At 47.6% G+C, this 24,326-nt stretch overlaps 2 protein-coding genes across 2 annotated transcripts in view; one reads left to right on the top strand and one right to left on the bottom strand.

Moving 5' to 3' along the window:
• MAP3K14 (mitogen-activated protein kinase kinase kinase 14) overlaps positions 1–18,390 on the bottom strand; it is a 42,950-nt gene extending 24,560 nt beyond the window's left edge. The window contains exon 1 of the mRNA XM_040245096.1: positions 18,304–18,390. The gene's annotated coding sequence lies outside the window, so the exon portion shown is untranslated. The remainder of the gene's footprint in view (positions 1–18,303) is intronic.
• Positions 18,391–22,714: 4,324 nt separating this feature from the next.
• Positions 22,715–24,326, top strand: part of LOC120866575 (39S ribosomal protein L13, mitochondrial-like) — a 52,809-nt gene continuing 51,197 nt past the window's right edge. Inside the window, exon 1 of the mRNA XM_040244366.1 lies at positions 22,715–22,735. Coding sequence (XP_040100300.1) covers positions 22,715–22,735 — 21 coding nt within the window. The remainder of the gene's footprint in view (positions 22,736–24,326) is intronic.

Here is a 24,326-nt window from a genome sequence, read left to right as displayed (position 1 = left end):
TGAGCAGAGTTCCCTGTGCTGTACAGTAGGTGACATTCAAATCAATTCATTTAAAATAAAATTTAAAAATCAGTTCTTCAGTTATCCTAGCTACCATATAGGAGAGTTCACACAGAGTACCCTTATCACTGTAGAAAGTGCTATTAGACAGCTCCTGCCTGAGACCATTACAGCAATGCTTTCTCTAACAGCATACTTTCTCTTCCTAGGATTCTGGGATGGGGATAGGGTTTAGTGAAATGATTGCTTGATTAAACTGGGAGGCACAGAGTAATGTTTAAAATTTTGATCTTCAGTGGTGATGACCTTTCTAAAATGTATCATATTTCAGTTCCCTGTTTTGGTAAGGACAGTAAAAAGAGCAGATTGGGGACCAGAAGATACGAGTTCTAGCTGTGGAGGCTTTTTATTAAAAAGCAACAGGACCATTTTTATTAAAAGAAATCATACCTCAACCTTCACAGTATAAAAGACCTGGAAACATGCAACTGACACGTAACTCAAATTAGAGACAGCTGCTCTGCTGAAGGTGGGCAAGGGCCCCAAACACTCAGCTTGCCTCCGTCCACCAAGGACCTCTCCAACATCCTAGGTCTTCAAGGAAAAGAGTTTGAAAACTACTGACCTAGGGAATCATTTGAGGTTCCTTCTAGTTCCCCAAATGCCACTGACTTGTCAGGATTTTTGAAGGCTAGATGACTTCGATTCAGAATGATAGTTAATATTTCCTAAGCACCGTCATTATTAGTGTCAATTTCAGAATGAAAACTCAGGTTTAGAGAAGTTCAGTAGCCTGCCAAAACAGTCACACGGTGACAAACTGCAGAGGTACAGCTGGACTCGTGGTGCTGCCTCTCCAGTTAGCTTGCTTGGCCAAGAGACGATGCTGAATCAAAGTTCATTCCCTTACCCGTGACCAAGCTCATGAGCACCATCACTGAGACAATGGGACTTCTCTGTTTCAGCACCATACAGCCAGCCCATCAAGCCTCACCTAAGGCATTCAACACTTTAATCCTTGGTTTGCTGTATATCAAACAGAAATATAGGGCCATCTACAAAATGTCCACTGAGGGGCCAGAGTAGACCAGGGCAAATCCCTCTCATGATACTTCATCTGGAAGCAAAAACGTGTCCTTCTCTGAATGCCCAGAGGAGACAAATAGCAGAAGTAGAATGACTCAACTTCCTTAATAAGATATTAGTTGAAAACCAATCTCTTTCTGCTGCTTCCTCTTTTAAGCCTTCAGCTTGCCTGGCTACTAGGCCGCACTGGGCCAGCCTCTGCCTATCAAGAACAAGGGGTGTGCAGGAAGGGGAACCAGGGGCAAGTGTTGGGCAGAGTGAGCTGGCCAGGCAAAACAGCCATCTGGCCAGGTGGACCCAGAGATTCCCATGCATCCCCCAGGCCCCTTTCCTGCCCTGCCAACCCTCTCCAAGCCCCTGCCCTCAGTCACTGTTTCAGTTGCACTGATCCTTTCACTTGCCTGAGCAGCAATGGGTGAGCTTTGATTTTTTTCCTCTGCTCACTTTTCTCCTTCTGTAAAGAGCGTCTTCTTCCTTTATTACTGCTATCTGTCCAGATCTCACCTGTCTTTTATAACCTGTCTCCTCAATGAAGCCTTTGCTAGCATGCTCCTGTATTCACGCAGCAGATAATCAATGAGAGCCTCCTAAGTGCCAAGGGCTGTAACAGTCACCACCATTCATTAAAGGTCTCTGTGCTGGGCATGTGTTAAGTGCTTTATCCATGGTATTGGTGAACAACCACCCTGCAGGGTTGATGATATTTTTCAGATGAAACTAAGGCTCTGAGACGTAAATTACCTGCAGAAACAAATGAGGCCCAATTTATACAACTAGAGCATCAACGTGTTTTTAAAGCGAAAACTAGGACACTCCTGGCCCTTCCCTGGGAACCCAAGCATCCTCATTTCCTTTCCAGGATAAAAACTTGTTGGCAAAGGTACCTGGAACTCTAGGAATTGAGCAATATTACTACCCATGTCCATATTACTACCCCTATTTTACCCGCAGGGTCTGCTCACTGTTGGTAATAATTTCTTAGCCTGTGTAGGCAGGAAGCACAAGAACTAAAAATGAGGGATCTCATCACTAAGGGCTGGCTCAGCAGTAAACTGGTCAAACTTCTGGTGGAGTTACACCAGTTCCTGGGAATGTTACCATTTTTAACTAGTTAAGTTTTAACAGGTCATTTCATTTTCTTAAAATGATTAAAAAAAAAAAAAAAAACCCACACAATACATGCACAAAAGAACAAGCGTTCCAGGAAAGATAGTACCATCTTCACTGAAAGAACCACTGAAGGGTGTGCTTTTGGAAGCAGAAAACTAAACCAGAGAAGAATGGGATGCAAGAAACAATGGTAGGCACAGAAATTGATATGATGTTGGTCAATTTAATCAACAATTGAATGTTTAAAAAAAATCAGTTTAAACCACTTTAAAACATTAAGTTTTAGGGAATTTCCTGGTGGTCCAGAAGTTAGGACCCAGTGCTTTCACTGTCACGGCCCAAGTTCAATCCCTGGTCAAAGAACCAAGGTCCTACAAACTGCAAGGCAAAAAAAAAAAATTTTTTTTTTTTTAAAAACACATAAAATTCTCTCTCTAGTTTTATTTACTTCAACACAAAACATTAAGTTTTAGATAATACAGATAAGAAAGAAGGGTGGGGTAGGTTGTCCAGTGGGTAGAGTGATATGAGCTTTGCTATTTTGTGAAAGTTATATATGAATATTTTACATTTCATCAGAAAAAAACTATAAGTATGTATGTTAAAATTTAAGAGTAACTAACTATAAGAATAGTAATACAAGTCAGTTTCCAAAGCAAAAGTGTAAAGAAGGAAAAATAGAAAACTTGATCACTCTAACAAAAGGCAGGGAAAGAAGGAAAAAAGAAGCAAAGAAAAAGGACAGTAAGTATAAAATGAGAACACAAGTTATGGTGGCAAAAATAAGCCAAAGTATCAATACATCATTAATCACAATACACACAAATAGATGAAGACTGCTTCACATTAAAAGTCAGACAATCAGGATTTTAAAAGATCCACCTAGATGCTAACCAAAAGAGACAAAACAAAATTATACAGAAAGATTGCGAACAAAGGATGAAAAGAGATATGCCAGGCCAATACTCACTAAAACATGTATTATTAATAGCAGACAAAATACTTAAAACAGAAAGATATAACAATCACTTATATGCCCACAAGAAAGCACCTCTAAATCCAGAAGCAGGTTGAAGCTTTCTGGATGAGGAAGGTCTTGCCTTTAGAGTGTCCTGTCACATTGCAGAGAATTGCAGGGTCTTCTAACACAGTGTTCTTTGAACATGTACTGGTCTGCTGCGTGTAGAGCCAGTACTGAGTGCCGGGTGTATGCTGAGGAAGAAGACACAGCCCCTTGAGGAGCTTACAGTCTCCTGGGGAAAGAGACAAGTAGCTCCTTACAATACAGAGATGCGATCACGGGGACGGACACACCGAGATGCAGTGGGGACACACGGACAGACAGCCAGCCCCGCCTGTTGGAGATCACGAAAGGCTTCCTAAAGCAGGGGACACCCAGAGTGGGTCTCAAGGGCTGAGCAAGAAGTTCTCAAGAAAAAGGAGTGGGTGTTCCAGGCAGGAGACGGGGGTTTGATCCTTGGGTCGGGAAGATCCCGTGGAGAAGGAAATGGCAACCCACTCCAGTATTCTTGCTTTGGAAATCCATGGACAGAGGAGTCTGGTGGGCTACAGTCCATGGGGTCACAAAGAGATAGACATGTCTGAGCAACTAAACATTCCAAATTGAGGGGGCAGCAAAAGTTAAGGAACAAAATGAGTCTCTGTAGGAATTGACAGCTTGAGGTTGATGGTGAGCAAAGCTTGTCGGGAGCTGCCAGAGATGAGGGCAGATGGAGTTCAGGTACCAGACCACGGGACTGTGCTTGATCCTGATCCACCCCCGGGGTGAAGCTCTCAGCAGAGCAAGAGGAGTCTAATTCAGGGGCAGGGTTCCAGGTGGAGGAGCTTAAAGGGTCAGGGCAGATGGTGGAGACTGGGCGTTAAACGAAAACCCTGCCACTGGGACAGAACCCACTCCCTCACCTGCCCAGCCTGGGCTGATAAAGTCACAAGTTACAGGCCTCTGTAGGGCTGGCGAATTTCCCTTTGGCAGAGAGAGGAAGTGGGCACTGGGATCTAGAAACAAGACATTAGAGGAAGGAATGAGACTCGGCTGCAGGAATCTCAAAACCTGCCTCCTCGCCAGCTTGCGGCCTGCTTCCCAGGAGAGCACTTTCTGCCTAAGCATTTCCCATTAAAGAGGAAATGAAATGTGAATGTACATTAATCATTAAAATCTTACAGGTCAGTTATAAAAAATAAACCTGCCACGCCCACAAAACTCAGTCTCGCTGCCAATTCCATAGGTCACACTGCCGGGTAGATGAAATGTGTGGAATAATATTTATGCCCATCCCCAGTTCCCACCACATGTCAATGTTAACTAGCCCCACGTGTGCTGAAACACTGCGGTCTCCAGCCCTTTCCAGCGTTTAAGGCACGAAATCACCACACACCTGTTCTATTAGCACAGGCCTTACCCACTTTCAGCTTCTCCCTGACCCCTCCCATCCCACACTGAGGCCAAGCTAATCTCAAATCATCATGTCCTTAAGATAACCTCAAGCTGAAAGACATCTGTCGGCTGTGCACGGCTTATGGCCCGGTCCCAACTCTGTGGTCCATAATCTCTCACCACTGTTTCCCTAAACACAAGGTTTGGCTTTGGCCAGTCTGAGCTCTGCAGACCCCACTAGCTACTCAGATCTACAGTCTCCGTGTGTGCCTCGTCCTTGTGTGGGCCACCCTGCCCATCCTGCTTATCCTTCCCAGGCGAAGCTCAGGCCTCCCACCTCCACGAAGTCCCTTCTGTTGGCACCCAGCCTCCTTGTTCTCCTCACCCTTATTCCCTTTACTCATCACATGAAGTAATGTAGATAAAAGAACTCTAAATATGATAAATCATCATACACCAAGGGAAGATAGCCCTTTGTGCACACAACTCCAGAACTGCAATCTAGGAGGTATGGAGCATGTATGGAGAGATACAGGAAAAGATGTACAAAGATGTTCAGTATATCTTTATAACAGTAAAACACTCGGATAACAATGTCGAATTACATGAGAGGATAATATTAAATAAGTCATGGCACAGCCATTAAAAACATTTACAAATAATATTTGGCTATATGGAAAAATGCTTATGGCATACAATGTTAACAGAAAAAGGATACAGAATCATATACTCTTGAAAGTCCCTTGGACAGCAAGGAAATCAAACCAGTCAATCCTAAAGGAAATCAACCCTGAATATTCATTGGAAGGACTGACGCTGAAGCTGAAGTTCCAATACTTTGGCCACCTGATTCAAAGAGCCGACTCACTGGAAAAAGACCCTGATACTGGGAAAGATTGAAGGCAGAAAGAGAAGGGGAAGACAGAGGATGAGATGGTTGGATGGCATCACCGATTCAATGGACATGAGTTTGAGCAAACTCTGGGAGATGGTAAAGGACAGGGAAGCCTGGTGTGCTACAGTCCATGGGGTCACAAAGAGTTGGACACAACTGAGTGACTGAACGACAACATGATCCCACCTAGCTTGTGTCTGTATATTTTATCAACATTTATAAAAATGTAGACACTTAGCACAGATATGCAGCAATGGTTCTCCCTTGGTGGTGTTTTAATATTCTTTATACTTTTCTAACATTTTCACTTTTTTTTTTTTTTTTTGCAGTGAGCAGGTACTACTTTTCTTAGCCTTCATTTTTCTTTTTTTGGTCATGCCATGCTGCTTGTGGGATCTTAGTTTTCTGACCAGGGATAGAACCTGGACCCTTGGAAGTGAAAGTGCAGAGCCCTAACCACTAGACTGCCAGGGAATTCCCTCAGTCTTCATTTTTTTAACAGATGTTTCCAAGTGGCAAAAATAAAATACAGAAAAGATATACAATGAGAAATATAAGTCCCTCCCACCCTTCTCCCATTCTTCTGAGGGGATCCCATTACCTATTTCTTACATGGCCCTCTAGAGATGCTCTCTCTGGGGTATTACTTTTATGGTGAAACCAAGCTATAACTAAAAGAGGGTCTCTTGATATGGAATGAGAATTTAGGAGGCATTGGGTCCACATTTGTAACTAGGGCTTCATAAATACCGGGTGGTTGCTTCCCCCACCTGAACGCGCACACACACACAGACACAGTCACACACAGACAGACACAGACACACACGCGCGCACACACACGAAACCTTGCCAGAACCCCTGGGGCTGGTCAGTGAGTTCTGGCCGCAGGGCTGCAAACACAGAAGCTGGAGATGGGTAAGCTCGTCCCTCCTGGTTTTGGTTTTCATTTCACCCCCCTTCTTGTTCTCCCCTGGGGACTGTGAGTTTCATTTGCAGTGACTCAAGAAGCAGGAGGGTGCTCACAGATGGTTCTGCCAGCCGTCCCCAGCTCTGGTGGCCAGTGCTTCCCTGCTTTTAATTTATAACCATCCAGTGACAAGTTTAACACAGTGGCGAAGATGCCAGATGTAAGGCATGCTCGGGGGCACATGTGGCCCCATAAAGAATGGGAAACAAATGGTACAAATGAACGTATTTCCTAAACAGAAATAAGAGTCACAGATGTAAAAAACAAACTTATGACTACCAGTGGGGAAAAGGATAAATTGGAGATTTGGGATTGACATATACATACCACTATAAATAAGTGAATAATTAATAAGGACCTGCTGTGTAGCACTACTCAGTACTCTGTAATGATCTATAAGAGAAAAAAATTGGGAAAAAAAAGTGGATATGCATGTAAAAAAAGAGCATGTGTATAACTGATTCACTTTGCTGTACAGTAGAAACAAACACAACATTGTAAATGAATTATACCCCAATAAAAATTAAAAAAAAAAAAAAGAAGAGGAAACAGCAGAACTGGACCTGAGAGAAAAACACTGGCCCCTCTTTGGCTGCTTATGTCTGCTGGCAAGGCCTCGGCTCTGAATGGACTCAACAATGTCCTGTCTGTGCATGATGGACCAGGACCCAGGATTCCTCAGCAGCTAGAGCTGAAATCAGTTCTCCTGTGGACATCTTTGGGTGTTTTCAACAACCTGCTGCTGTATGTCTGCAGAGAATTACAGGCTGGTTGTCAACAATAATAAAAATAATAATGGCAGCTAAGATTGCTTGCTATGTATTAGGTATATTAGGTAATGTCTGCTATGTATTCATGTGTATTACTCTTTGAATCATCACAATAACTCTATCATTCCCCTTGTACAGAGGGGTAAACTGAGGCTCAGCAGATAAAGTGATCTGCCCAAGGTCACATTGCTAGGAAGTGGCAGAAGCAGGATTTGCACATGGGACTTCCACGTCAAAGTCCATATTCTTAATCATGACACTGTATCCACTTTCAAATGATCCAAGTTTTAAAAACTGGGACCCAAATGGAGAAGCTGCCACAAGCCAAACGTTTGTTAGTGAGAAACCCAGGGACTGACCCAGGAGGAAGCATCTCAATTAGGAAGCATAAGCACAGCCAGCCTATGTTCTGGAAAAAGCAACTTTAAAATGGCAATGGGGAACAAAGACTCCAAGCTTGTGGCAGGCCTCTGTTCCTTAGCCCACCCATGCTTACCTCAGCTGGGCCCATCCCAGGGGCCAATTCTACGACAAAATTCAAATTCATCGTTCATTTTGTAAAGCCTGGCTCCAGGTTTCCTGAGCCTAGCTTACCATTTGTTTGTTTTGTTTTTAATAGCAAAGCCTTGAGCATCAGTTATTAAATTCATAAATGTGGTTATTACTTGGTCCCCAGTTCCCTGATATCGGGTATTGTATAAACCTTAAACATATTACAAGGACATTTTCAACTCAACTTTCAAATATTTTGCATGAGGAGAGTCAATAGCATATAGAAAGATGCCACTGGAAGAATCACTGATCCAGAGACAATTATGGGACTGGTATGCAGGAGCATGGAGGGTGTAGTATTGAGAAAAACCCTGACCACATGTGTACTTTCTTTTATCCAATAGGCAGGAAGCAATTTTTAATGTATGCTATGTCAAAAAATTTTCATAGAGTCACTGAAATCTGCAGGTTGGGATATTTGGTGTAGCTGAGTGCTCTGATGAAGTGGTAGCTGTAGTGTGAACCACTCCATCATGACCAGTTTCTGATGACAGGGCCATAAACTGCCCTCCACACCAAAATCAAACCAGACACAACCGGCTTTCTTTGATGAGTCAAAACACACTTCTGGATCTTGCCAAGCCTTAAGGTCATCACCGTGAGCAAGGTCTGCTTGTGAAAAACTTGTTATTTAACTTTTCAGATTGAGTTCTGAGCAAGGAGCAGTTCCCTGGGCTGTGGTCAATTTCCACTGCAACACAACCCCTCCCCACCTCTGTTGGTTGGTAACTCTGCTTTTCACAGGTGGGACTGGCTTCAGGCAGGGTCTACCTGTTTGGTTGGGGAGTTGAAAAGAGATGGGCTCAGCCTCTTTGTCAGGGAAGAGGCTTCAACTTCATTGTAGTTATTGGTGACTGGTTCTGAAATTGAGGAACTAGTTTGAGGAACTTCAGAATAAACAAGAAACCCAAACAACTTGGCTTTCCACAGAAGGCTTCCAACGCATGGGGCTATATGAAAGGAAGGACAAGGTCCCTTTAGCAGTGGCAGCAGACCATGGCCTTGAACCCTGACCATGGCCTTGTTTCAGATGCTGTCCTACACATCCTTTGACAGACTGGCCTGAATGGATATGTCCCTTGAGGACATGTCTCTTTCTAACACGGGGTCACATTCTTTGTCCTCCCCCAGGACAGAGGAAAGGGCTTGGGACCCACATTAAGACCGGGAATATTCCCAGCAGGTCCCAGATCAATTCCTTGGTAAAGGAGGGGGCACCAGGAGCCAGCCTGCGGCGGCTTAGCCTCTCTCAGACCAGCAAGACCCAGAAAGAGGAGTGTGGATTCTAGTTTCGCACTGCCATGCACAACAGCCAGCCAGTGGCTACCACGCTCCAGGTGCTGTGCTGGCCAGAGCAGATGTGAGGGTGACCAAGGCAGAAACGGTCTCGAGTTCTCACTGCTGTAGCCCAGTCACTGAGACCCACTGTCATGGGTCGGGCCTCAGACCATCCACCTGCGCCTCTGTCTGAGTGGCCCCAAGCATACGGGATTGGCAAGCGCGGCCACTGCCCTCTCCGCCCCAGCCTGGAAGGCTAGGGTAAGTCAGCTGTGTCTTTAACGGCCTGCTATTCACTGACTTCCCTGGCAGCTCAGATGGTAAAGTGTCTGCCTACAACGCAGGAGACCCAGGGTCGATCCTTGGGTCAGGAAGATCCTCTGGAGAAGGAAATGGCAACCCACTCCAGTACTCTTGCCTAGAAAATCCCATTGATGGAGGAGTGTGGTAGGCTACAGTCCACGGGGTCACAAAGAGTTGGACACGACTGAGCGACTTCACTTTTCACCTTTCACTTACTCGCTGTCTGCTTTGGCTCTGAGCTACGTTCCAGCACATTTCTACTGATAGAGCCTATACCTCCACCATTGCGCTCCTTTCCCCTGGAGTGCTGAAGTTTCCAGACTGCTCTCAAGCTCCTATTCCAAGAGATACAAGGGCCCACGATGAGAGCAATACTGTGGGTGTTCCTGCCCAGACACGCTGGGTGGGAAGGCGGGGCTCCTCCCCACGGGAGCTGGGGAAGGGAGCCACCACCCGAGGGGACTTCCTCAGCCCCCTCTAGCTCCCACAGCCGTGGTTCATAATTTGGCACCCGTAATATGTCTGCCTCTATGTCCATCTTTCAGCACCAACAAGCTCCGGCAAGTTTGTCGAGGGGCAGCACCTCAGCAAAAGAAGGCTGAGTGCTAAAGAATTGATAGTCTTGAACTGTGGTGCTGGAGAAGACTCTAAGAGTCCCTCGGACAGCAAGCAGATCAAACCAGTCAATCCACTCTGAATACTCATTGGAAGGACTGATGCTGAAGTTGAAGCTCCAATACTTTGGTCACCTAAAGTGAAGAGCCAATTCACTGAAAAAGACCCTGACATTGGGAAAGACGGAAGGCAGAAGGAGAAGACGGTAACAGAGAATGAGATGGTTGGATGGCATCACTGAGTCAATGTACATGAACTTGGGCAAACTCTGGTAGACGGTGAGGGACAGGGCGGCCTTTCATGCTGCAGTCCATGGGGTTGCAAGGAGTTGGACGTGACTTGGCGACTGAACACATATGCAATGTATCTGCCTTTATGTTCATCTTTCTGCCACCACAGTGACCTTGTCGAGGGACAGCATCTCAGCTGTCCTTGTTTTCAGATGCTAGTGCCTAGCAGAACCAGTTCATTTGATCCCCCTGGTGAGCTCTGATTGGGAGAAAGGATGCCTGATGTACTCCTGCAGGACAGACGGCTGCCATAGGCTCTGAGACCCCAGGCGGTGCAGTCGCCTGGTGAGCTGAAGGGAAGAAGTCAGCTCCGTGCACACAGCATGGTGGCTGTATTCTGCCTGCACCCCAGCAAGGAGGAGTCCTGCAAGCCAGCTACTGAGCCACCTTGTCATCCTTTCTCCTAAATGCTGGAGAAGGAAATGGCAATCCACTCCAGCATTCTTGCCTGGGAAACTCCAAGGTCGGAGGAGCCTGGCAGGCTACAGTCCAAGGGGTCAAAAGAGTCAGACACAACTGAGAAAGTACACGCACTCCTACATGCTCATCGAGAGAAACACATGATTTCCAATTCCTGAGACGACGACCTTTCTGAACTGGTTGGCATGCATCTGGGCTCAGATTTGCATACATGTGTTAGATGGGAGGTAACACGCAAATCTCTGCCTTTTACATTCATCTTTTTTTCTTTTGGCCACATGATGGGGAGTACACGATTTTAGTTCCTTGACCAGGTATTGAACCTGTGCCCTCTGCAGTAGAAGCATGGAATCTTAACCACTGAACCACCAGGGAAGTCCCTTATATTCGTCTTTGTAAATCTATTCCTGCCTCTCAAAGCATCTCCCAACTGGGACTGCTGAGCACGGGCTCAAGTTATCTGGGTCATCCAACCTAACTTCCTGGGCTAGAGAAGTCCATTTCTAATCTTAATTGGCAAGAGCATCCTCATTTGAGGCTGGCAAAGCCTCCCTTTGTCCCAAGCCTCCCAGCTCTCCCTAGTAGTGACAGGACTACTTCTGGTCTGGTAAAAGGAAATGTCAAAGACAGCAGAGCATGGTGGTGGATCTCAGACAGGACAACTCTTTGGACTTAAAGGGGACATTATTCAGATGTGACATCAAGCTTTGCCCACAAGGGAGAGCCTCTTCACTGAGAGAAGCTGGATGGATCCGGAGGGAATGATGCCCAACTACTCCAGGTCTTTGGGCCACTTGTATGCCATGGGCCACATGACAGGAAAAAGATACAGAAGAGCTTCTTGGCACACAGTGGGTTTGCAGCCTCACAATCAATCATTCATAGCTACTGAAGGCCCACCTCTGGGTAAGACACTGCCTGGTGAGGTAGGTCAGTGCCCTATAGGTGGAGACAACCTTTGAGACTTCCAGGTAACCCTGCCCAGAATTGTATTTTCTTATCAGCCTTCACCTCTTGTGGTTACACGAACCTCATGGTACAAGAGAGTGTCAAATAAATAGCTTTCTGTTTACTTTTTCTTAGACTCAGGGTGGCTATTGCTCTGGCTCCACCCTCCCCAGGCCTGGCAGAGCTAGAAGAAAGACCAAGTGTGATGGGGTTGGGTGGGGACATGAAGGAGTAACCCCTGCTCTGGGAGTATCTCCTTCACTCAGTGGCAGCACAGCTTGGCACAAAGAGCCTGGACTTTAGCTCAGATCCTGCAATTAACTAGCTGTGTGGCCCTGGGCAACTCACTTAACTTCCTGAGTTCACCATTTTCTCTTTTGTTAAACAGAGAAGTGTGTAAACGGTTATGATCACTTCCAGGCTGTAACTCAAAACAGTTCTTTTTAAAAATATATATATATTTATAATTTTATTTATTTATTTGGCTCTGCTGGGTCTTCGCTGCTGCATGGGCCTTTCTCTAGTTTCGGTGAACAGGGCTACTCTCTGGTTGCGATGCTCGGGCTTCTCACTGCAGTGGCTTCTCCTGCTACGGAGCACGGGCTCTTGGGTGTGCAGGCTTCAGCAACTGTGGCCCCTGGGCTCTAGAGCACAGGCTAAATAGTTGTAGCACACAGGCTTAGTTGCCATGTGGGATCTTCCCAAATCAGGGATTGAACCCATGTCTCCTGCATTGGCAGGTGGATTCTTTACCACTGAGCCACTAGGGAAGCCCAGCAGCTCTTTCTTGACAGAGAGGTTCAGGCCTAAGGTCACTTAGCCACGCCCACCCAAAGTGACTGCTGGCTAGTCTAGATGGAAGAGGTGTGGGCAGGGGGCTGGAGAGGAGCCTGGGATGGATAAATGAAACAAGGTAACACTAGCTCTTCCCCTATGGTTTCAATAAAGTCAAGCCCGCCTGGACACTGAGAGGTCTCTGACCTTCAGCAGTAAGTTCAACACCAACTGTATTGGTCCAGGACAGCGAGTCTGAAACAAATCCTGTGCCTTGAAGGATACCTGGTCATGGCTTTAGTGCTAAGAGGGTCGGCAGAAAGTCCGGCAACCAGAAACTGTGTGGAAGAGATGGCTCAGGAGTTTCCTTTGCAGCATCTTTCTGAATCCAAACACTGGTGTGGCAGGCTCAGAATTCACAAGTTTCCTGAAAGCCAAGGTCCAATCCAGCCTTTCTGATCCCTGGAGCTCTTCAGAGCCTCCAACTCAGGTGGTAAAAAGGAAAGCAGGTAGAAAAGGGTTCCCCGAAAGGCCTTTCACACCAAAGTTGTGGTTTGTATCTTTCTGCTTTTTGCCAAGGGGTTTCCCAGCTCCCTGGAGCCAAAGCTCTCCTCTGGCTTCTTTGTTGACTGTCATTGGAAATGGGCCATTTTCCACCCTCAAGGTGGTTGGGCTCAAGAGCATGGTGACACTGCTGATCTGGGCTTTCTGCCGTGTCCACATGACCCCCTGCTGGGGGAGCCATTTTTCGGTTGTTTGGCAAGCCCTGGGAGCCCCTAGCTGGCTTCCTTATCCCCCCTGCCTCCAAAGTCCCTGGACTGAAATGAACATGAGCTTTGGCAGACAGCTTCTCCACAAGGTCTGCTCAAGACTTCCTGTGACTGAGCTGGGGAATAAATCGCATGTCACCTACACCCCTGCAAGTGTGACTCACCTTCCAGAGAAAGTGCTCTGCTCACCTAAGCAAAGCTGCCTGGAAAATGACTAAGGCACCTATCAAATGCAGTCTGTGGGGCCAACCAGTTGCCGACCTGGGCTCAGACACACTCTGCCTCTCACCTCCAGTCTGAAGTCAAGTGTGGAGTTGCCACTCCGGGCCTGCTGGTTTCATTTTCATCTGAACTGTTAGCTCCACACGAGGCTTGACATCCGGTGATCTATTTTTTCTAAAAACTAGGTTCACTTTAGAAATGACTCTTTGGCCATGAAGACAGCTTCCCCAAGAGAAAACAAGATGTTATTTAAAGGGGACGTCAGCCTGGTGGGAGCTTGCATTTTTGTTTTCTATTAAGAAAGGGGGGAGAAAAAGAATTTAAAATGTAATGTGAAACTGTTTTTTTGCTTTTTTTTCCCTCGGGTGATTTAAAGGGAAATCTGAGAGTTGCTGACTGCGGATCGAGGGCCCCCAGACCAGTGAAAAGATGACAAAGGGCAGGGTGCCACACGGTGGTGGGAACCTTGCCCCACAGGACCCAGGCTTCCCTTTTACTCTCCCAGAGAGGAACAAGTGTTTGTTGACTTATATTCTACACAGTATTTTCCTTTTTTCCCCTCCACAGTTAAGGCTGGCACCCACTTCACTGCATGGGGGACACAGGAGGGCCCCAGAAAGGCACAGCTGTACCTCCCTCTGGGTAGTGGCCGAGGGTGCCCCAGGTTTAGGCTTGCCAGCTCTGAGCAGGCAGAGCTGGAGCCTTGTTAGGTTCCTCTGGAGGGCGATGAGGGCAGAATTTAGTGTAAGACAAGGAAAACGTGACAGCTAAAACCTCCAGACGGAAGACATGTCCCACTCGTGGTCCTGCTGAGAAAATGACAGGCCCTGTCAGGCAGCCTGACCCTTCCTGACATCATCTTACAGAAAACAGGTCTAGTCAAAGTGGTAATCGCCGACTACCAGTACTGCGATTACCACTACAACCACCAGCCACATTTACGGCCATTGTGTCCTCTGGCTTATTCCATGCCGAGCTCAGCACTTTATATATATTCTCTCATTTTTTACTCAAAACAACACCACGAAATGTTTACAGACGGGGCACCGGACGCTTAGAGAAGTGAACTGATTTGCCTGGTATCACAAAGGCAGATGGTGGCAGACCTGGACCCGACCTGGGTCTCTCTCTGACCCGGCAGCCTAACCCCCCACACAGGGCACAAAGATGCCATGGACTGGCTCTCCCGTTCTGGGCAGGTTGCTTGACCCCTCTGCTTTACTTTCTGCATCTGTAAAATAGGGATAAGCAGGCTTGACCAGGGGATGTGCTCTTTATCTTTCAGACTTTTAGTAATAATTATTATGGATAATAAGTATCAGCTCTTAATTACTTGATAACACTTCTGAGTTAATCCTTGTGAATGTAAATAGAAAAATAAAGCAGCTACCCTGGTTTAGTTATATCCAAAATGGACATGTTTTGGAAAAAAAAAAAAAATCCCAACTTATCCTTTTATACGTAAGTTAGTAGAAAAAGCAATGAACTAGATGTCAAGAAATGTGGATTTAGATTCTGGACATGACACTGATTTCCTGAGTAATCTCGTCCACTTGATCTCTCCTTACTAGGCTTCATGTTCCTGATCTTGGTCCCTGCCTTCCTTTGTAGGAGTACTGTGAGAAAACACAGAGAATGGCTATGGGGTATCATTACTCTCAATGCCATATAATCTCAAGGGATTCATACCAGTAGGATAAGAGATTAAAAGATATAAAATAGCAAGAAGAGAAGGGGATCTTTTTACTGAAGTACAGCTGATTTACAATGTTGTGTTAATTTCTAGTATACAGCAAAGTGATAGTTTGATATATACATATATATGTATTTTTTCCCATTATCATTTATTACAGGATATTAAATATAGCTCCCTGTGCTGTACAGTAGGACCTTGTTGTTTATCCAATCTTTATGTAAGAGTTTGTATCTGATGGTCCCAAACTCCCAATCTACATGTCCACCCCCATCCTCTGCCTTGGCCACCACGAGAAGGGGAGCCTTTAAACTAGAATACAGTGAAGGGCACACAGGGCACTGAGGAACAGTGGTCTTCTCTGCACGGTCCCTCAGGCAGTTAAGGCTGGAACTGAAGACCCCAAAGCCAACAGATGTTCAGTGCCTCGCTCAGCTCGACTGAAATGCTCTACTCCATCTGCCCTATGTTTGGCCTTCCATTTCTAATTGACTGCTTTCAACATTTCAGTCAGCACCACCCAGCAAATGCAGAGCCTTCACACGTGCATCAATTTAAAAGCTCACCTACCCCTTGAAGGTGCTCAACCCCTACTACTTGCCCTGCCCAGGGATCTCAGTGTGCGGAGGCCAGGGGGAGCAGGCTTATCCTTAAAGCTTCCCAAATCCACCGACAGGGAACTGTCCCCCCCTCCACCACCACTTTCACACTGGTGTCTTCCAAAGTGCCCATAAGGCTCAGATGTTTCCAGTTTAACTGAAATACTAAAATGGGGCAAACAGGAAGCATCAGATACAACTGCGGTAGTGACTTATTAATCATGAAAGCAGAATTTTAGTTGCATTTTAACCTTTTGCCAGGAAAAAAAAAAAACAGTTCTCAGATGATGGAAGCCATTGATAGAAAGAGGCTCTCTATGTGTGTATCAAGCTAACTTACACTTTTAATTTAGGGTCGAACTTGGTTTAAGATTTCTTAACTACCCTCCCAGAAAGACCATCTGTTAGGTCAACCAACATGAATCTCTCAGCTCTTCATCAAGGGAGGCAGGCCGGTTAGGAAAGCTCATGTGCTGTCCCTTGAGACAGGAAAAAAAATAGGAAACTAAAGTGACGTCGCAGGCCAAAGTGATCGGACACCTTTAAGAGGGTGCCAACAACGAGGAGAACAGCCCTGGGTCAGTCTTTACCCATCTCCCGTCTCTGCAGATCTCACACCAGACCCCGGCCAGGATGAACCGTTACCACGCACCAAACAAAAACCACAACAGTTGCCTGGAGTTGGACAACCAATCAGGGCAAGCCCGCTACTCAACATTCAGTGATACACAAACACTCCAAGCAGATCACAATGGAGTCAGTGTTCAATAGGAGAAACAAAATGAGGAACCAAACCTCTGTCTGTGGAGGCGAAATGGCCAACCAGACATTTTTGTTTAATAGATGAGGGTTCATTTGGCAGGGTCTCTGTCTGTGGTGCCGCTTGCTCCCACAAACTCTAACAGACAGCACCAGGGGTGAAAAACCCCCTTTCAGAACTACTCCTTATAACCTGAAAACAGTCAGAAGGGGACTGAAGCTTGGTGGCTTACTGCTGTCTGGTCTCACAAAAGAGCTGGAACACATACCTGGGTATAGATTTCTAAAATTAAAGTCAGAGATGAGTACTTTTATTTTGAGGCCTTCTGAGAAGTTCACTACCACACCCTTCAAAATAAAAGAGGATGTCCTCCAGGCATCTGAAAATCTCAGAGGTCTGGCATCGCTGCACCAAAGGAACGGACTTTGACATCACTTAAAAAACACCAAGAGTAAATCCAAACACTTTGTAAGTGAGACAAGCACCTGTTCTCTCATGTTAAGAGCATAAATACCACACCAAATATTTCTCCCCATGTCCTGCATCCAAGTTCCATAACGTGGTTCTGCTTTAGTGAGAGGAGCCGGGGAAAGATTCCAGTGGCCCAGATTAAAGTCGTCACCCTGAGTCTCAGCTGTGAGGCATTGGGCAAGAGCCATTTACCCGCCTCCAGTCCCTGCCAAACACACACCTGCCTCAGGTGCCTCACCTCTAAAACAGGACAATATTATCTATCTTATCACACACATATCTGAAGGAAAAAGGTTACAGGTATGAAGACACTAAGTAAAAAAAAAAAACAAAAAACACATCACTAATGTTAAGATACTATCTCTTTCTAATCTTTCAGAGAGACTATGTTTCTAGTCAAGGGGTTTTCAACATTTATTCCTGGAATAAACTTCAGAAGGCTATTTTGTATCAGATCCCACCTCTCACCATATAACTTCACTTGCTTTTTGAGTTCATCATCAAGGGACAGAGTTCATTGTCCTCCAGTTAAAACAATTTATAACGCAGATTTGTCTCTTTTCTCTACTCATTCCCTAGTCCACCCTTTAGGACTGAGAGCCACATCTTAACTTCAGTTAGGAAACAAACTGCTTTTTCTGAAGTTACCCGGCACAGAGGAGGTTCCTGGGCAAGTGGGGCTCTTTACAAGGGGCCTCCTTCTGCCTGGTGCCTCTGGCTGCAGGCTGCCAGGGCCATGATGGACTTCCAAGATGGGATATTTTATCTGAGCCGACAGAGGAAATCCTGAGTGGAGTGGAAAGAATTATCGAGGGGTCAGGGAGAGAAAGGATGCTGCGACCAGCCAGCACTGCCCCGCTGGGTGCTAATCGGAGGCTCCATCTCTTCTCCCAGGCTCGGGGTGTGACCCCGAGAACTTCCCAGGAAAGACCTGCGGGTTTCACTGCCTGGACAGGTGGGAGGACGCAGGGACCCGGCGCGCTGGGGCTTTCGGCACCTTAAGCCCAGTGCCGAGGTAAGCCCTCATTCTGGAGAACATCCAGGGAACCGAGCAGGACGGGCAGGCCTGGGCGGTGGAGCAGCCTGGCGCGGGGAAACGGGGGTGTCGGGGAAAGGGAAGGAAGGGGCCCTTGCGCGCGCTTCGGGCGAGCGTGTGGCCTGCGGGTGTGCAGGGTGAGCCCGGCGTGCGACCGTGGCCCTGGCGGCGTGAGGGAGGGCGCACCGGCGGCCAGCTGCCACAGCCGAGGACCGGCGCGAGTGGGTCCCCGGGCCGCGCCGCCGACCCCACCATTCCGATGCGGCGGGCCAGGCCGCAGCCCGGCCCCGGGTTGAGGAGTGACCCGTCCTCTCTGCCCCTCGCCCCGAGACTCGCTCTAGTCACCTACCGGCCGAGCGCCGATCTCCCCCACCAGCGAGTGTCGCGCTCGCCTCGCCCTCGATCTCCCGCCGCCTGTCGCGGACCGCTGCTCTCTGGGCCCACGGTCGCCCCGCCCCACCCCGGACCCCGCCCCTTCGCCGCCTTCCCGGCCGCCCCCGGGGCCACGCCTCCACCCGCGGCAGCAAATTTGCCTCTCTTCGCGCCCCCTTGCTTTGGCAGCACCTAGCTTCTGGCCCCGCCCACTCCCCAATCTTCCAATGAGACGGCGCGTCCCAGCCAGTTCCTCCCTACCGCCCCAAGCAACGATTGGTTAACGAGGCCCTGTTTCCAGAAATGGGCACTATTTCCGGACAGTGTTTATAGCAAAGAGATGGCTGGGCCGATGGATTGACAGAAGGCGGAGGCGGTCGGGGTGTTGGTGGAACCACACATGCGCGCTCGGCTTCTGGCAGTCTTACTGGTTGAGTTCCTCTGGAGGTTACGGGAAGGAAGGGCCAGTGTGCGCATGCATGGGCACTCCCCAGCCTAAGACCTGGTTACCTAGGAGACTGCGAAGCGCCGTCTCCCCAGGTTTTGGTTGTTTCCTCTTTGCTCCAAGCCTTGGCGGCTGAGGCAGGTGCGTAGGCTGTTGGGGGGAGAGGGGCGGGGCGGGGCAGGGCTGTGTATTTAGAAACATTTTATTAAGAACTTACTGTGAACCTGGCGCTGTAGCGTCTCTGAGGCTTAAATAGTGCCTGCCTTCGAGAAGCTTGCGGAGTTAAAGGCTTATACAGGTTACGCCTGTGTGTTGAAAACCCTTGTCTGGTGAGAGCGTGCAGCTGGCGTGGTGCAATCCCGTCCCACAGTCAGAGAAGTAACCTGGTGTGAGCGCTGCGTGAAGCATCTCCTCGCTGGGTTTATGGAGCCAGAAAGAAGACTAGAGCTTTACCTATGTATAAAAAGGACTTGGAGTATGAATATGCACCAAGATGTCACCAGTGCTTCTCTGAATGGGGATGGGGCAGCGAAGGGGTTGGGGAGTTGGTTTAGGAAGGTATGACTATTTCTTCTTTTCTAACTTTTGCTTTTCCAAATTTTCTAGGGTTTCCACAGTGAGCTTGTTTTTTATTTATAATAAAGAGAAAAATTCCACAGTTAAAAAGTAGTTTGCAAAATAAAAGATGTGCCAGTACCTGGGCACTCCACCCCCATCAGTGGTCTAGGGCAGGCAAGTGAAGTAAGCGGCTTTAGTGGTAGGGGTAAGCAGGCCCCATTCAAGGCCGTCTGGAGAAATAAGGATTACCCCATCTCTGGAAGCCTTGGAGCAAAGACCTGCTCAGGTTTTGTTTTTTAGTCTGTACCATGCAGCATGTGGTCTCTTAGTTACTTGACCAGGGGTCAAACCCGTGCCCTCTGCATTGGAAATGCGGGGTCTTAACCATGGGGGTGTCAGAGAAGTCGCAGGACCACTTTCTGGACAGTCGTTCATAGCTTGATGTATGTTTCTGGAGATCTGCCTCTAGCAGACATCTTGGTTGAGGGGAATACGAAAGACCATTCATTCAGGCAGAAAACTTAACCTCAGGGCCTCATCCACTCACTCAGGCCATAGATTAGTTTTGTTTGGCTGGTGCAATGTTTTCTTAAAATTGAATTTGCATGCCTTAGAGCAGAGCCTGGAGTTCCTCACAGCACACCCCCACCTCCCTCCCCCAGTCTTGCTCTCAACCACTTAACCTATGTCATCTGCCTGGCTACTGAGACATTTGGGGTTATGGTCCCAATAGAGCCCATGCTTTGGAGTTGGATAGTCTCCGTTGCATAAACTGGCTCTGCTACTGACTGGTGTGGGAGATGATGGGTAAAGAAGCTGGGGAGCCCTTAAAGCTGCTTCCAACCCCAGGGTTTTCATTTCAGTGAGTCAGGGAGAGGTGGAGCTTGGCCAGATGGTTGCTACCAGCAAGCCTGGATGCAGAGCTTGCCTCTTCCACCACCTGTTTGCCTCTGGGCATATCGCTTCTCAGGAAAGACACGGGCACAGGGCCAGAGTTTGCAGACATTCCCTGGCCCGCCTCAGCCTTCTGCCTCTTGCACTGTTTCTTCTTTGTGACACCCAGTGCCCATGTACTTTACCCAGCTTCCCTTGACGCTTCTCTGGGTCGGTGGGATGCTCTCACCCCAGCCCCTGCACACACCCCCGTCCCACCCTCTGCAATCAAGATGATCTATCTTTAAATCTATCCAGAAACTTTCGAAAACTCAGCAGTGGCAAAAAGCTGGACACGACTGAACAACAACAGCAAAATCTATCTACTAACACTAATGTGTATTAGTGGGAATGAGTGAATGTCTTGATCCAGAGTTGCAACTTCCAAGAAGGAATTTCACATTAGGTTGCAGGAGAGGAGCAAGCCTCTACAGGCTAGTGAGGGAGAGATTTGGGGCAAGCAGGGCCTCGTGGTTTTTTCAGCTAGTTTCCTCAGGCCTTTCCAAGATCCACTGTGTGTGGGCTGAGGTAAGAGGCAGCATAACATCCACTCTGAGCTCCACAGAGACTCCAGGCCTTGAAATGCTGGCATCTTTTGGAAGGAGTGCTTCAGGGTAAAATGACTTCCTTCCAGCCCAGCCAGCTAAGTCATGACAACCTGGGAAGGTTTCTAGCCCCGAGTCACTTGTGCAGTCTCAGCTCTGCCCGAAATAAAATAAATTGGTATTTGTGGGGTGACTCACACCTGGAGCAGTGAGCTGGGTTCTCAGCAGTCAAGGATTTCCACATCTCACCTCCATGTTTCAAGTCTGGAAATGGAAGGGCAAGACCGCTTTTCCAAAACGAATAACAGCTTCTGTTTTATGAGAGCTTACAGAAAATAAACCAGCTATATATAAGTGCTTTAAAAAACTTAAAAAAAAATTTTTTTTTTTTTAATTGTGCCAGGGATCTTTAGCTGCAGCGTGTGGAATCTAGTCCTCTGACCAGGGGTTGAACCCCGGGCCCCTTGTATTAGGAGTGTGTAGTCTTAGCCACCGGAGAAGGCAATGGCACCCCACTCCAGTACTCTTGCCTGGAAAATCCCATGGACGGAGGAGCCTGGTAGGCTGCAGTCCATGGGGTCGCTAGGAGTCGGACACGACTGAGTGACTTCACTTTCTCTTTTCACTTTTCACTTTCATGCATTGGAGAAGGAAATGGCAACCCACTCTAGTGTTCTTGCCTGGAGAATCCCAGGGACGAGGGAGCCTGGTGGGCTGCCGTCTATGGGGTCGCACAGAGTTGGACACGACTGAAGCAACTTAGCAGCAGCAGCAGCAGTTTAGCCACTGGGCCACCAGGGAAGTCCCTCTACATGCTTTGTATGCATAAACACCTCGCTAAATATTCACTCCTGTCCAGGGTTTCCCAACCTGGCACTGCTGACATTTTGGATTGGATAATTCTTTGTTGGGGGGGGGGCATCATATATATTATAAGATGTTTAACAGCATTTCTGGGAACTTCGCCAGAGGGCCAGTGGTTAAGAATCCACCTTGCAATGCAAGGTGGACTCAGGTTTGATCCCTGGTCAGGGAACTAAGATCCCACATGCTTCAGGGCAACTAAGCCTGCATGACACAACTAGAGGTATGCTTGCAGCAACTACTGAGCCCTAGCACCATAGCTAGAGAGGCCATGCACCTCAATGAAGACCCAGTGCAGTTAAAATAAAAATAGATAAATTAAAAAATAAAAAGGGAGATTATATCCCGTGTTTAAAAAAGAAAAAAAGCTCTTCTGGCCTCTGCCCACTTGATGCCAGTAACATCACCCTCCTACACCCAGTTGTGACAACAAAAAATGTCTTCAGGCATTGATAAATGTCCCAAAGAGAGCAAAATTACCCCCAGTTGAGAACCCTTAACTTCATAGAATAGGTTATTGTTATTACCACCCCCACTTCACAGATGAACAAACTGAGGCTCAGAGAACAGTAACACTCAAGTAATAGAAGATCTGGCTTTCAAATCATATGCGACCCAGAGCTCCTGCTCTCCTGCATGCGGGACTCTACAAAGACACTGTGGGCTTTAAGAAGTAAATTGCCCAATCATTTCTGTAGAAGAGTGATGAAGACTGAGTGAATTTTGGGCATCATGGAGAGAGTGCCATTCTTGAATCATTTCTCCATTTCTGTTTGCTTTGGAAAAAAGGAAATTATATTCTGGTTTTTATTGCCTTAGTCAGCACGGTTCATGGTGTCCAGCCACATCTAGTGAGAAACTGGCCAGTGAATCATCCGTGTGTCTGTGGATCTCAGGCCCCACATTCTTGGGAGATCCTGAAGTTACGCTTGAGAAGAATTCGGATGTGAGGCTGAGATCAGAGAGGACTAGGGGGTGGCAGTGGATGTTTCTGAAGGAGACGCAGTTTTCTTTTGCCATCGGACCTGGCCGAGGCTGCAGCCATGGCGCTGTCGTCCTCCCAGGTGAGAAGCTTCCCCATTGCTGCCACACAGTCCAGAGGTATAAGAGGGGACCAGGGAGACAGGACAGGGAATGGATGCAGACAGTGCTGTGCTGGGACTCTTTTCCTGTGCTGCCGTCAGGAATTCATGTTGCTTGAAATCAGACACGATGTAAATATTTACACCATGGTAACTGGCAGACAATATAAACCAGGGCTACCTACCCCCTCACCCCAAGCTGAGTGTTCAACATTTCCCAGTACACCATTGTATGTGGATTCTGGACTCTGATTGTCCCTTATCCATTCTGCTTCAAAGGGGACATGGAAGAGGGCACGGCAAGCCATAGAGCTATGGGACAAGAGGAGGAACCCTGGCGATGTGGGTGAGGAGAGAAGTGTCCATTTTCGCAAAGGATGGAGCCTGGGGTGGGGGTGGGGAATTCTCAAACATGGGGCAAAAATGACGTCACCAAGAGCAGGTCCTGGGCATCCGAAAGACCCTTCCTGAACTTGGAACCTTCCTAGGCTTATTCAGGAACCTTGGGCTAAGGCTTGACTCAAATTTTTCTCACTTCCTGATTGGTTATCCCCTTCTAACTCACCTCAACATCATCCTTAACCCTTCTGGTAGATTTAATCCTCCTGAGAGACCCTGTAGGTCATGTGTGCCACCCCCAATATCCAGGCACCTCCTGCCCTTTAGCTTTTTCTTCTCAACCCAACCTAAAAACAGACCAACAAAGAAGAAAAAAGAAAACAAAACCCCTCCCCTGTCCTGGCTTTCCCCTCAACTCTTGGCCCAGCCTCCTTTCCCCTCTTAGCCGCCACACTTCTCAGTACTCCTGGTGTCCACTTCATCTCCCACTAGCATGTACTGCCTGTAGGTTGCGTTCTGCCCACCACCCTTTCTGTCTGTAGAGAGAGAGAGTGAAGTTGCTCAGCCGGGTCTGACTCTTTGGGACCCCCCTCCATCCATGGGATTTTTCCAGGCAAGAGTACTGGAGTGGGTTGCCATTTCCTTCTCCAGGGGATTTTCCTGACCCAGGGATCGAACCCGGGTCTCCCACATTGTAGGCAGACGCTTTACTGTCTGAGCCACCAGAGACCCTCACTAATTGCATCAGAGTTAGATGACTTCTTGTGGCTCCCATCTGCAGCCAGCCACTGCTGTGATGCTCTGAGCACCTACTGTATCAGGCCCTGGGTGGGGAGTATGGGACCTTCAGACTTGTCCCTGCCCTGCCCTCAGGGAGCTTCCTGTCTAGAGTTTGTGTGTGTGTGGGGGAGGGGGCCGTGGGTGTAGGTCTTGAACAAGTGACTACAGATGGGGACTGAAGTCATTTCAGATGGTGAGGGGCCAGCCAGGGAAGCAGAACTCACTCTGAATTTTTAAACATGGAATTTACTACAAGGAATTGGTTATACAGAGAATGGAAGAGCTGAGAAGCCCAGGAGGAGATGACGAGGTAACCAAGAATCCACTATGAGTCCTGGCTTGAAAGAAAGCAGTGTAATCAGTGGCTGGTGGCCAGGGTTACTTGGAAGAAGTTGAAACCACAGAAGAGATGCAATCCACTTCCATAGATACCGCTTAGGACTGAGCCAGGCGA

This window comes from Oryx dammah, unplaced genomic scaffold (genome assembly GCF_014754425.2).
Source record: "Oryx dammah isolate SB20612 unplaced genomic scaffold, SCBI_Odam_1.1 HiC_scaffold_8, whole genome shotgun sequence".
Lineage (NCBI taxonomy): Eukaryota > Metazoa > Chordata > Mammalia > Artiodactyla > Bovidae > Oryx > Oryx dammah.
This window is presented reverse-complemented; position numbering and strand designations above follow the sequence as displayed.